Here is a 13592-nt window from a genome sequence, read left to right on the forward strand (position 1 = left end):
GTCTTCCCTACAATTACTGTAACAAAATATGCAGAAATTCTATTACTAACAGTACTGCTTAATAATTTCAAAATGTCAAAATAACAAAACTACAGACCAGAAAAATAATTTCAAAACAAAATAAAAGTGAAATAATGATAATATAAAGCTCTAAAACATGGAGAACATGAAAAAATCTAGATAAATAAGAAATAAAAGATCAGTTTATTGAAAATATTTACTGCTTTTTAAGAAATAATCTCAGTGACAGCTGAAATTTATTAGGTAACATTAAAACTTGATTCTGAGATACGGTAAATTTTCAAAGTTTTAAGTATGAGTGGTATGTATACTAGGAGATACAATAGCTGTCAGTAGATTATTACGGCCAGTAATGTCTATAATGGTGTCCTCTCAAATAAAATCATTGTAAGAGTAACAGTATTTGAATGGTGAGAAAGAGGGATGAAAATGACTGAGGAAAACACTAAATTATAGCTCACCATAGTGATTATAGTTCAAACCAATAACTACTGTCTATAAACTGTCTTAGCGGAAGCAAAAGCAGCAGATCAGCATCAATGTCTAAATGAAATTAAAATATGGAAATAACAACTCTGGCCTTAGACAAACTTTGTCACCATAGACTCCTTCAATGTCCAACCATAAACTTCAAGCTTGTACATAATTTATAAATATGAAATGTAGATGTTGCTTTTACTTTTAATCGACAGAAATGTATATTTTAAGGAAAGCTTTATGCAGCTTAGTTATAATTTAGATAATCAGAATGATCTATTCAATTGATCCTGAAATGCAGCTAATTATAAGAGTAGTCGTGCAGTTAAAACTACCAAAGCAGAAGGAACAGTTGCACATAATAGTGGTATGATGATGCAGGATTATGCAAGTCTGTCTTTCTCTAAATATAAGATTCATCGAATGGTATATCAGCATAGTCTAGGTGAATAAACTAACTGACTAACTAACAAACAAAGGCCAGAGTGATGGAAATGATCAACTCCATGTCAAATTGCCAATAGTATTTACATATCTGGATTCAGGTCAAATTGACCCGAAGCCAGAAAAGTGTGATAAATAAGCCAAAATAAAGTCAAATCATATTAAATTTATTTTTAAAGATAGCTCATTCTTAGCTCTATATGTCTTCTTTAAAAAGCTTTTAATAAAATTAATTTTCACAAAATAACGCGGAAAAATATGCATAAAACGGGTCTCAGAAATGTGGAGATGTGAGGCAGACGATTTTTGACGTGCTCGGCTGTTTGCGGCAATTTTCATAAAAAGCGATGGTTTTCACTTCAGCCTATGGTTCATTTATTAGAACAACTGCTGATTTTTTTAGACACATTTATTACTTTTAATTTTCAACCATTACACACACTGATATTTCTTTTCACCATATCAGCACATGTTGTAGATGAAACTGACATCTCAGATTGCTTTTATATCTCGTCTTATCCAAAGTTTGGCATAAAATATGAAATATAGCAAAACATGAAATGTTTTTAATGTTATTTACGATCTCATATTGTGTTTTTCATCTGCTAGAATCTGTTCATGGCTAATACCAAAAGACTTTACAAACTCTCTCCTTTCCTGACCGTTGATGAGCAGCTAGTGCCGACAAGCTGATGAAACACATTTTGTCAGTATCTTCTAAGAAAGCCTAGAAAGTACAGCATAAAGATCTTCTGGTGTTTCGAGGCTGGAACATCATATCCTCTGGAAGGTGAAATATATCTTGACCGACAACCTGGACATAAAGTATCAACAAGTGAGGCAGGTCTAGTGAAGCAACTGCTACGACCCTAGTGTGGAAAAGAAAGAAACACTACAAGAGACAACTTTTTACCAGCGTACAGTTGACTGAAAATCTGTTGGCTCACTGAACAACTGTAGTAGGAACTTTGCGTAGAAACCGAAGAGATGTATTATCACAAATGACAAACCAGGGGTGCCAGGCTGGCTCATCAGTGTGCTCATCGTCAGCTAACAATGGTTAGCTAAATACCAAAACGCAACAAATGCATATTGTCTATGTTGACAATGCATCACGATGATGCTACGAGGAAGATCAGGAAAGGAAACACGACACTGTACTGCTTTATAACCAAACCAAATGGGGCGTAGACAATTTTCACCATCTAGTCTGATTGTATATCTGCAGGCAGAGCATTCATCAGTGGCCAATGGTCTTTTTAGTTCAACATTTTGGACTGCGTAGGCGTGTGTGCGTGTGTTTGGTGGGACTGCAAACATCCAGAGCGGAAGACCAAGAAATCACACTGAAGAAGACTCTCTTATGGAATGCGGGACGAATCTTGTGGGAAGCATTTTTCAGAAACTCTGCCACAATCATTGTCTTACTGAATAAGAAAGCGATTGAAGGCATGGGAATAACGATGATAGAATAGCAACCATCAGCGGCGTCAGAAAAAGATGCGCATTTTGTAACAAAAAATACATAAAGCGCAATACCCGTTGCAGCAACTGCAAAACACCCTACTGTAGTTATTTTGTATATTTCCTTTGTCAAAACTGCCATAATAAGTTTTGATTTGAGATTTTCATTTAGCGTGAAGAAGAGGAAAGGCAGGATGAAAAGAATTGCCGCTTAACTGCACAACAACTGGTATATTTTCCAGTATTACTAGGAAAGGAAGGTATTGTTCTTCTTATTTTGCATATACTTAGAATTTAATTTTGAGAAATAATGCCCAGCAGGATTGGGCAAGAACGTTCCCAGATGCTCTCCCTCTTGCAAAGTGGTCACCTAAACACTGGATACTGAATCATTTGAGCAATACAATCAAAAGATAATGATAACTACACCAAAGGTTAATACTTTTTGTTCAAGTAAAAGTCATGCCAGTAGTACAAGTATGGAGTTTCATCTGACAACAGAAATGATTCTAGCTAAGTTATTATAGAACAAAAATATTGGACATGGGAAGCATTGGCAAGTCAACCATAAGATGACTCATTTCTGTGAATGCTCTGTCGAGATTTGCAAGAAACTACTTTTGAGAAAATAAAAAGGATGAAGTTTGAAGTGAATAATTTTTTAAAAGATCATTCTTTTCTACACATAGAGATTCATTCAGCAGTTCACGGAAGTTAAAGCTGGATATTTCAATTTGAAATGCAAAGTTTCACAATAATTAAGTTTTTTAGTTATCATTCTAATAACTGCACTCAATTCATATATGCTAGAAGAATTACTTAAAAAACTCTGGAAAATGAATTGAAAATGTTTTAATTTTTAAAGCACCAACAATACATTATGGTTTTCTTAGACTAGTATTGTCAGTGAAATATGATGATGGGAATTGTTGCTCAAATCAAGCAAGCGTGCTGAACTGCAATGGAAAAACAACAATGAAAAATGTGGCAAGTGAGCTGTTGAATTCATTTGAGAAGCTGCCAGCAGAAATGGTACTTTCTTTAACGGTCGTCAGTGAAAAGTGAATAGTTTCATTTTAGTTTCCAGAAGGGAAAATTAAAAAATCAAATAAAAAATCGATAATAAAAAAATGTAAATAAATATGGAATGAATTGCTTATTTTATTCAAATGAAATATAAAAGTTGCAGAAAACTATTATTATTGTCAAAAATATTCCAGTGAGAATTTGTTTCTTTATAAAAACGTTTCTTTTTATAACACAGCATTTTTTTAATACTAGAATTTGAAGAAAACTTATGAATAACAAAAGTTTTGGATAAAAATTAAGAATTATACAATCTGAAACAGTATTGTATTCATTATTGTGAAATGTTGTTCTTATTTCAAAAAATTTAAATTTTATAAAATTTAAAAATTTAATAAAAATATGAATTGGAAATTTAAATAAGTATCAAAATAGTAGAATGGAATGGAAAAAAATTACTAAATGCAAATTTTAAAATCAGCAAAATGAACCTAGTGCAAGTAAACAAGAATGAAGAAATTTTCAACTTTTAGTACACTTATTTGTAATAATTATTAGCAAATCATAAAATAAAAATACAAAAAGCATGCACAGTTATTTTTAGTTTCAGAAAGTTGCATGCTTCGTTTTTGATCTTAATCTTACTATTTTGTATTTATCGTCAACTGAATAAATAAATTCTAAAACGATCGCTGCATTCATTTTGGCTGATTTTAGAAGCTTGTTTTTATTTTTCTTTTTGTTGCTTGCATGTTATCAAAAATCAATATCGGCAAAAATTTCTGACTTTCGTATAGTTGAATTACATTGGCAAAATCAAAACGACCTCGCCAGGCGGCGCTTCAGTCGCTGGCTAACTGAACAACTAAAATTCATACACAAAATTTCAAACAGAGCTTCAACAGCGTGATGGTGAAGTTGGTATGTGCGTGGAAGTGAGACTGAACGATTTTAAAGGGTAAGTAGATTTTCTTCTTATTTATGACAGAGAAGCATGCTTGTTCTCAGCTGAAAATGAAAAACAAGCTTATGTGTGAAAGCATCTGAAAAATACACGAATAACAATTATCAATATGGTGAATAAGTATTTTTGAAAAAAATTGTCAAAGTATGAGCAATATTTTATGCTCAGTAGTTTTCTTGTAGTAAACAACGCCGGTCGGTTTGATGAAATTCAACGGCGGCGTTCAGTGTTAAAGGTTTTCGTTTTGCTACGCTCGTGACATAGGCAAGCGGCAAAGAGGGCTGGTTTTAATCGCCGCTCGCCAATCTTAGCTAGCATAGCTGCTTTGTCAGTGGAGCAGATTGGTTGCTTTAAAATTTTCACTTTTGCCTATTTCATTTCAATCATTTCTAGTGTTTGTCTTCTGTTGTAGGAATCATGAGCCAAGATACAACTGGAAGCGAAGTTTCATCTGGAAGTTTATTTCAACATTGGGTATTCTCTAATAAAGACGAGTTGCATGAGCAAATGGTGAAATTGAACATGGCAAAGAAAGACGAACGAAAATGGCGCACGCAAAACGTTCTACAGATCCGCTACCATTGTAAAGAAACGAGAAAGTTTCCGTATTGTGATGCTTACTTTTCTGCAAGATGTGAAGCTGATGGTACTGTAGAGTCTTATGGAGGTGTTGTGCACAATCACAGTTTTCGAAAACCAACTACACGGCTGCCATCACCGACACGAGAGAAGGTCTTGCAATGCTTAAAGAAAGGCATAAATGACATGAAGACAATACACAATATTTTAATTAAGAAAGGATGCGATGTATCTGAAGGGCAACTTCGTCACCTTGTTTATTACCACCGCCGAAAAGAGTTGAAAAAACCATCTTAAAAGAAACGTTTCATTTTTGGTTTGGTTGCTTTTTTTTAAATTTCTACTGCTTTTATTTACTATCACTTTATTTATACCACTATTTCATGAAATAATTCCATGCTGTGTATATTGCTTTTATACTGACAAATAAATCTTCCTTGTAAATCTTTATTTAAATTTATAGAATACTCTATGTTCAATTGAATAAAGCTTTTGAATTTATAAGAAATTATTTAAAAAACAATAAAGTTCACATTTTTGAAATATGTCATTTAAGCTATGATAAAGCCTGCAGTTTTGCATCTCATATATGAAATTTGATTTTTGTGCTGCTTGTTTCAAAAGTTGATTTTGTAGTTTTGCATGGTGGTAAAAATAAAAAGTAACTAAAATTTGGTAGAAGTAATTTTGTACTAAATCTTTCATGGGAAAGCTTCTGAAAATTAAAATTAATTGTTGTATAATGTTGAAAGACTTTACCGTTAGTAGTTACAAATGCTGCAACATACTACCTATCCGCTGGCCTTACTATACCTCATAACGAAAGGCCGCGTTGAAAACGCTTTAACCTTTATCACGCAATTTTATTTCCTCCTACTGTATTAGTTATTTACTTGAAATTTCTTTTCTTTTGTTACAGTCAGTATGTAATGCTGTTACAGTTGTTAAAATGGCTTTATATTTTATTCATTTTGCTTTTATGCATTTCATTTTTATTTCAGGAAAAAGCAAAAACAAAAAAAAACAACAAATAAAGAGATCATGAGAATATGTTCGCTATTTTCCACTTTTGTTTGGAATAATTTTACAACAGAAAATAAAATAGCTTTTGAATATAAAAGCAATTTTTACGCTTTTATTTTCCAGTTGAAATCTTCAAGTTTCCAAAATTGAGAAGAATGACGTGAATTGCACTTTTCAAGCGTTGGTAAATGAACAACAGATACCTCAACGAAATTTACCGGAGCATTCAAGCATAAACTGCTTTGACGATGAATTAGCAGGGATTTCTAAAAAATAAAAAATTTCTGTTCGAAACTGTAATATCATGATTATAAAAATTTTAGTTACTGATTTTGAATAAATCCATTTTTCACTGTCTGATTCACTGCATTCTTTTAACTGCACAATCCAATGACCGTTAATAACTTCGGTCGCTCCAAGACATTGGTGCTCATCACTTTTCAAATACCCATTCTCATAAAGATTCCACATCTAAGTAAGTAATCGAATTTAAATAAGTGGACTGAAATTCATTTTTGATCTTTTTTCTTAATAATTGCTTACTGTACTATTATCTGATAAATTATGATTGAAGGAAATTTTAATTTTTGAAATGTACAACATTTTGAGCTAACAAAAACACTATGTTTCAAGCGAATATGATAAAAAAATAAAAATCATTTTCCTTAATAAATTTTAACGCCTTCCCCTCTGTATGGTTGTTTGATTCTATAAACCCACCTGCCACATATCGAACCCAACTGTACAGACTTCTACATCAAGGGAATTCTTCCGTTTAGCTACGCTCTTCAATTTATTAACCAAACAGTAACCATTAGCTTGATTTTTTATCTAGACAGAAATTGATTTAATATAAATAAAATATAAAGTACCTGCAGCATATTTGTATATGTTGTGCACCGCTCAGCTGATACACGTTTTTCATTTTTCTTATTTAATGCAGCATGAACATATACAAGCTGTAGGCAAGTGTTTGACGGAACACTACGAATCTAAACGCCACAATTTTACGTACAAATTAAAATATACACGCTAAAAGTATTTAAATAAATAAGCATATATATTATCTTATTAATTTATTGTTTTTAATAATTATGCTGGGTAAATAGCATGAAAATGAATAAAATACAATCTTTTAATTTGAACTATTTGATGAATTGATTGAAACTGCTTTTTTGCTAAAATGGTAAATAAGTAAAGACTATACTTTTTGATACAATTTAGGATTTTATGCATAATTTTGCTTTCTAAATTCTTAAATTTTAAAAAAATTTTTACACTTTTTACGTAGCATTACTTACTCTACCAAAGAATGCATTATCTTGCGGCATAAAATGATCTGGCCAAACATTATCTAGATACCATGCAAAACTTTTGCATTTCAATCTTTTTCTAAGTTCTTTTCGCTCGCTAACGTCAATAATTTCAGATATATTTTTAGCGGCTACAAATTATTATGAAATTTTTAATTTTAATAGCATTTTGAACTTGTGGAAAACTTACCGGAAGAAATAATGTAAAATAAACTTTTCCATTCATCCATCCACACTTCAGCTACTCTCACTAAATTTGTAGTTAATGTCCTGGCTGAATTACCACGGGGAAAGTCATGGGGTGACTTTTTACGAAAAACATGTCCTACATGGCTGCACGGTATAATTTCTAATTGACCACCACATTGCCAAATCTTTAAAATCAATATTAATTTTTTTATCAAAGTCTAAGAATGTACATATGAACATGTTTTACGTTAAAAGTTTAGAATTTTTTCATTAAATATAAAGTTGAAATTGAAAAACTAATAACTAAAAATTGCCTTACTCTGAAGGACATTTCTAAATTTTCACCACCCCATATTTTCATTTCTTTATCATAAGCTCCAATTTCAAAAAAAAACTGACGATCAATGGAAAAAAGTCCACCTGCTATTGTTGGAGTTCTAAAATTATAATTTTTGCATCAAAATGTAATCAAAGTTTTCATACCTCACTGGATGAGTAACATCATTGCCTCTGCGTTTTAACTCAGATGGTGGAGATGAATACCATCGAAATTGTAAATTCCAATTAAAACCACCACGATAGACATCTATTCCTTTCTGATATTGAAATGTCTCATCATTAATTACGTCAATAACTGGGGCAACGGCAATTTTTCTATAAATATTTCTTTTCTTTAAACAATGCAAATATTTTATTAATGAAATAATTTAAAATAATTAAATACATAAATCAAATTGATATAAAATTTTATTTTTACCTATCAAAAGCAATTCTGTCTAATAAGGGTTCTAACCACCCTTCAGTGCATTCGCAGTGAGAATCTAGAAAAGTCAGTACGTCTCCTGAAGCTTTTTCAGCACCAAGTATTCTGGCTTGAATTAATCCAATTCGCTCTTTAGAACGAACAATCAAAACAGGAACGGGAAGATTTAACACAAAATTATCCAATGCTTTCTTCAAAAATGCTGAAAATTATAATTCATTTCAAACTGTTTCATTTAAACTCTGATAAGTTTACCAACAACATCTTCACTTCAAATTAAATAAGCCTTTTTGCTTTAATTTTTGTAAATGGCAATGGTTTTATAATATAATAGAGGCACTTTTGCATAATCACTATAGCTATAATTTTTGCAGAAAAACATATTTTTTTTCTATTTGCACCCATACCCCGTTAAGCGTTATTTCTAACTGGTGTGTCACGCGACTTATTTTTGCTTACTCATCAGCTCATTCACTTGACTAATCTCATATGTTCAATCACTCAGTGAGTCGCTCACGATAATGCTGATTTATAAATTCTGTTAAGTTAGATAAATTGTTAGGTTTTATATATTTTGTCGTGTATTTTTGGTATGTTCAGTATATTACGTCAGCAAGAGACTGTGCAAATGATGACAGCTCAAAAATGCAAAGGAAAAGTACTTCTCTAAATATGAAATTACTATAAACACGTGCAATAACGAATCCATTGAACGCTGTTTTGACTAACGCACTTGTTTAGGATCGCATCATGAGCGTTAAGCAGGAAATTGGTGTATTTGCAGAATATTAATTTACATTTTTATGTAACTTAAAATAAGCAGATTTTACAGTCATGATTATTTTATTTAAAAAATGGAATCAACAGCCTAATAATGAATGCAAAAACATCTAACGCCGAAAAAATTTTTATTTACGTAAATATGATGGAGAAAATGATGCCTAAATTTTCAAAGAAAAGAAAGCGTTTTGTTCTATTCTAAATTCAGCCTATAAAACATCGTCATCATGATTAGATGAATGACTTGATAATAATCAACCATTGGTCACATAATTTTGTAATTAGCTTTTGCTAAAAGAAGAAATATAAATGCAAATTGTAGCAAGATTGTGACATTGCACTTGCCACTAGAATATCTTTGCAGCTGCTTGTGGCTTTCTATATAAAACAGTTGAATTTAATTATAATTTATCTAAAATAACAGGACAGATTTCTGAAATTCACGCTAAAATATGCTCCTGCATATCATTAGATTTAAAAACTATTGAATAAGATGAATGTTAGATAATTTTTTATTTATAAGGAAGTAATGCTCTGAAAATCAAGCTAAAAATTACTTTCTTAAGATTCTAAGAATTTTCAAAGTTTTCTGCTGACTTATTTATAATTCATTTGTAAGAAAACAATGGAAGGAAAATAATTGCAAAAAAACTTATTAAAATACCTCTTTGACTACAATCATCAACAAGGATGATTTCTTTAAGCAGTTTTTTTGGTGATCGATTGATGACACTGAAAACAGTACGAAGTAAAGTTGACCATGCTTCATTGTGAAATACAATTATAACGCTTGTTGTTGGTAAAGCGGATGAGTAAGTTTTATTACGACAAGCTGCGCGTCTAGCGTCAATAAGTGTTCGATTCAATGGAATTCGGTCGCTTGCTACAATATTGAACTGGTTGATTTGAAAAAGATGCTTTGCAAGTTTTGAATCATTATCATTCAAATTAACTGAACGACCAAGTTCACCCATTTCAGATATTGGTGCAAATCGGTTTGCGTTCAACTCTTCTAAACAAAAAAGTCAAAGAGATTATTAATATTCAAAATTTTTAAAAATGCAGTATAATAATTTACCTTCAGTGTAATTAATTTTTGATCTATCATCTGGTAAGGGTCCATTAAAATGACCAACAATGACTTGCATTTTAATCCCTTTCCTTTCTGTGTCTTCATTTTTCCACATGTCTGATTTTATGTCAAAAAGTCCACTATCAGTATATAACATGATATTGGTGATGCAAAACCACAATAGAAGAAAAGAAAATATGATTATACATATTAGTCCAGTTCGCCTTCTCCATTTTCGACGCAGCATAATTTATATGTATATATTCTATATCAACTTCTCTTCAAGCTGTGATTTCTGCTTGAAAATCCTCTTCAGTGTTCATTTTTACAACTGTCTGTGCAGACAAAAATTGAGGCCTGTCCTCGACCTTTGGTTGAAAAAGTTAGACGGACGCTGCTTGTTCTGTCAAAAATATAGTAACAGTGAAACCTGTTTCCCCTACACTTCCTATTCTTCAAAAACTGGCCAATGACCTTTTGCAGATGCCGGTTGTCGCGTTTCATCAGTGCTCTGTTTCTGTTAAAGGTCACTTTTTGTATGAGCTATGTATAAAATATTTAAATATATTTTTGAATTTTGAAAAGCATAAAATATTAACCAAAAAACATTCTGAATTTTCAGTACAGTGCAATTATTTTTCAACTTTTGCCGGCAGGGTGAAATTTTCCCTGACTGCAGTGTTCACGTCTTGGTTTGAAATTTTCATTCCTTCATTCGTTCATTGATCGAAAGTTGTTTTACATTATGATTGGAGTTTATTGGCCTCCAAGAATCGGGATTCCATTAGTTGATAATTTCTAATATTTCATTTGCTGATAATTTCTAATTGTGAATGGCTGCAACATTTTACGTTTCATTGGTGAAAATATATTCATTGCAACTTTCATAATTTCTTAAGTGTAATTTTTTAGCATTTTCAAATTTTAATTGAAATTAATGATATTTTGCTAATAATGGTCTAAATTAGGCTAAATTTTTACCGTGCTTTCCTACTGGTCGTTGAAAGCGCTGTTTTATTAGACGTTTGTACCGTTGTCTAATTGGTTCTTTTCTTTAATGGTTGATTGGTTTAAAGTTTTTCATTGTGATTAGCTGTAACATTTTTCGTTTAATTGGTCCAAATATTTCCCTACAATTTTCATAACTTCAGTAATGAAACTTCTTTGGTTTTCAAATTATTTAAGTTACCTTCAGCACAGTTCATGAAATATGTAAAGTATATGTAAAATATATAAAATATAATAAAATATAATAATTTACTTTGAGTGTTATACTTTTTAATAATATTTTCAAAAATAATTCCTTTTATTATTCTACATTTTATTGTATCACGAAAAAGTTATATCGAATAATTCATCAAAAACAGCAGAAAAATAAAAACTGCAATATTTATTTTTCATTATTTAACAACAACAATTATCACAGCAATAAGCGACACATATCAGTGAGCAAAGTAAAAACAATGAAAAATGACAAAGGAGACAATACATTACAAATATAATACAAAACCACTACTTGGAAGGCGGCATTAAATTAGTTCTGGATCTATATATGTATTATAGCTTCTAGAAACTGCTCCAAAGTGCACCTACTGCTGGTGTATCACAAACACCAGAATGTAATTGGATACACTTTCCCACAGCAAAATCTTTTTCAGACTTCATGTTGAAAAATAACTGACGATAGGCTGTGTCAATCAAACAAGAAAACTTACAACGCATTATTATAGCAGGAAGTAACAAGTGATACACAAAAAATGAGCTAGAGGCTTTAACACTCAAAGTCATAGTAACTACACTGCTCATTAATCATTCATATACATATATATATAGCGCCAGTTACGAATAATTTACTCTATGCAAATATTTGGATGATTCAAAATTCAGAGTTCATGTAGAGTTCAGAGTAGATCCGTAGGCTCTATTTCAAAACTTTATTCTCTTAAATTCATCAGGAATTTATAGGTCTGGGGTAGCTCTGATTTCCTCAACGAACTCTGCCTACTTTCTCACAGTAAATTTCATTGCAATTAACTAATAGCACTGATGCATGCATCTAAATTTCATTCGTTGTCGCTCTTTATGCATTCTAATTATCAAATACTGGTTTCTTAGCATCTAATTTAGCACATTTGTCACGTCCAAGTTGGTGGATATTGCACCATTGCAGCATTACTTATTCTACACCAAAACAAACTAATCGTTAGTAACAAGTAGCATATGCAGTGCATTCAGCACATACTTCTCAACACGGAGAGTCAAAGACGATTAGAATTTCGATCGCGTTTTCCAATTAGTTCTTGGAAATCGTTTTCGCATTGGATGATAATGCCGTAGGTTCTCATTGCATAACTGTGGCGCTATGAGAATGGTTCTCTTGAACTTTTGATGGGCTCAAATTATTCCGTTTTGATTAGCTGCAATATTTATTTCATTGGTACAAATGTTTTGAATACGTAACAATTGATTACGTAACATTTATTTGATATTTGTTTGATTTGATAGTATATTTGATGTCAGGTTTGTCAAATGCAGTTGTTTTTACATTCATGTATTTTAATGACAGCTTTTAGTAATCAATGTAATACAATTAGTTATTAAAAAATTGAAACTTAAAATTAAGTTTTCTATTTCATTATAGTAACTAAATGAAGTTTAATGAAATGAAATAGCAGTAGGTCAAATACATCAAAATAATTTTTATTTTTCAACGCCAAACAACTATATTGACAGTAAATAAGAGAATGACATAGTAAATAATAGATGATAACAACAATAAGTAAAATAAACAAGTGATCAATAATAGCAAATAGAAACAATGAAAAATGAGAAAAACAATCAATAATACAAAACCACTTGGAAGGCGGCATTAAATCAGCTCCGGCGTTATGTACATTAATGCTTCAAGCAACTGCTCCAGGGTATGACTACCGTTGGTATATTCACAGGTATATTGTGCAACTCGTTGTTGCTTTTCAGCATAAACCTTGTTTACCCGTCTTAAGTCACCAACGGTAGCGTTTCCTGATAGCACTTGTTGAATCAGGGTGTCCATCACACCCTGTTCCGCTATCAGGAGCTGGAGTAGTTCATGTAACCCGTTATGACCTTTACCCGCTTTTCTGTTGAGCTGATTATGCCAACCTTCCAAGTGGTTATTTGTCCTAATATTTACATTACGAACGTTCCAAAGCGGCAGTCTTTCATCGGTCATCCACTCCTGCCGAAAATATTGAAATAAAGCGGCTAATGTACCCGTAGTGCCTGCTTCAGGCAGGCTAACACCCGTATCAATTTGCGGTACAGGGAGGAAAGCGGTGGCCAGGAGCATTCTTATCTTTCTTTGTCTCTTCTTCAGTTCTATATCTTGTTTACAGTCCCAACTCACCGACTTTCCTATGTATGTACCGCCTGGCAGAAGTGGGATGCTTCTAAGCGGTCTAAATCCGAGGGGGTCCCACTTTTCAACGCGTTTCA

At 31.9% G+C, this 13592-nt stretch overlaps 3 protein-coding genes across 3 annotated transcripts; 1 reads left to right on the top strand and 2 right to left on the bottom strand.

The window, feature by feature from the left end:
* Positions 1-1943: 1943 nt before the first annotated feature.
* Tsp_01530 (hypothetical protein) lies at positions 1944-5272 on the top strand. Its single transcript, XM_003377308.1, has 3 exons — positions 1944-2001; positions 3272-3438; positions 4790-5272. The coding sequence occupies exons 1-3, from the start codon at positions 1944-1946 to the stop codon at positions 5270-5272; spliced, it is 708 nt and encodes a 235-aa protein (XP_003377356.1).
* Positions 5273-7281: 2009 nt separating this feature from the next.
* Positions 7282-10017, bottom strand: Tsp_01529 (polypeptide N-acetylgalactosaminyltransferase 5). The gene is made up of 6 exons (XM_003377309.1): positions 9708-10017; positions 8258-8465; positions 7984-8154; positions 7820-7937; positions 7502-7685; positions 7282-7442 (listed from the first exon to the last, which is right to left on the bottom strand). The coding sequence occupies exons 1-6, from the start codon at positions 10015-10017 to the stop codon at positions 7282-7284; spliced, it is 1152 nt and encodes a 383-aa protein (XP_003377357.1).
* Positions 10018-12984: 2967 nt separating this feature from the next.
* Positions 12985-13555, bottom strand: Tsp_01528 (hypothetical protein; the record flags this gene model as incomplete). The annotated part of the gene is made up of 1 exon (XM_003377310.1): positions 12985-13555. A coding segment is annotated over one exon (571 nt), but the record flags the coding sequence as incomplete, so codon positions are not given.
* Between the last annotated feature and the right edge of the window lie 37 nt (positions 13556-13592).

This window comes from Trichinella spiralis, assembly GCF_000181795.1.
Source record: "Trichinella spiralis strain ISS 195 chromosome Unknown Scfld4, whole genome shotgun sequence".
NCBI classification, from domain to species: domain Eukaryota; kingdom Metazoa; phylum Nematoda; class Enoplea; order Trichinellida; family Trichinellidae; genus Trichinella; species Trichinella spiralis.

Excerpts from the sequence above, each read along its gene's own strand:
- Tsp_01530 (XM_003377308.1), top strand. The coding sequence starts at position 1,944 with ATGACAAACCAGGGGTGCCAGGCTGGCTCATCAGTGTGCTCATCGTCA. Across the intron at positions 2,002-3,271 it reads CTCATCGTCAGCTAACAATG|CACCAACAATACATTATGGT; the intron begins GTTAGCTAAATA and ends TAATTTTTAAAG. Across the intron at positions 3,439-4,789 it reads AGAAGCTGCCAGCAGAAATG|TGTTTGTCTTCTGTTGTAGG; the intron begins GTACTTTCTTTA and ends AATCATTTCTAG.
- Tsp_01529 (XM_003377309.1), bottom strand. The coding sequence starts at position 10,017 with ATGGGTGAACTTGGTCGTTCAGTTAATTTGAATGATAATGATTCAAAA. Across the intron at positions 8,466-9,707 it reads TGATGATTGTAGTCAAAGAG|CATTTTTGAAGAAAGCATTG; the intron begins GTATTTTAATAA and ends TATAATTTTCAG. Across the intron at positions 7,443-7,501 it reads ATTTTACATTATTTCTTCCG|CCGCTAAAAATATATCTGAA; the intron begins GTAAGTTTTCCA and ends AATAATTTGTAG.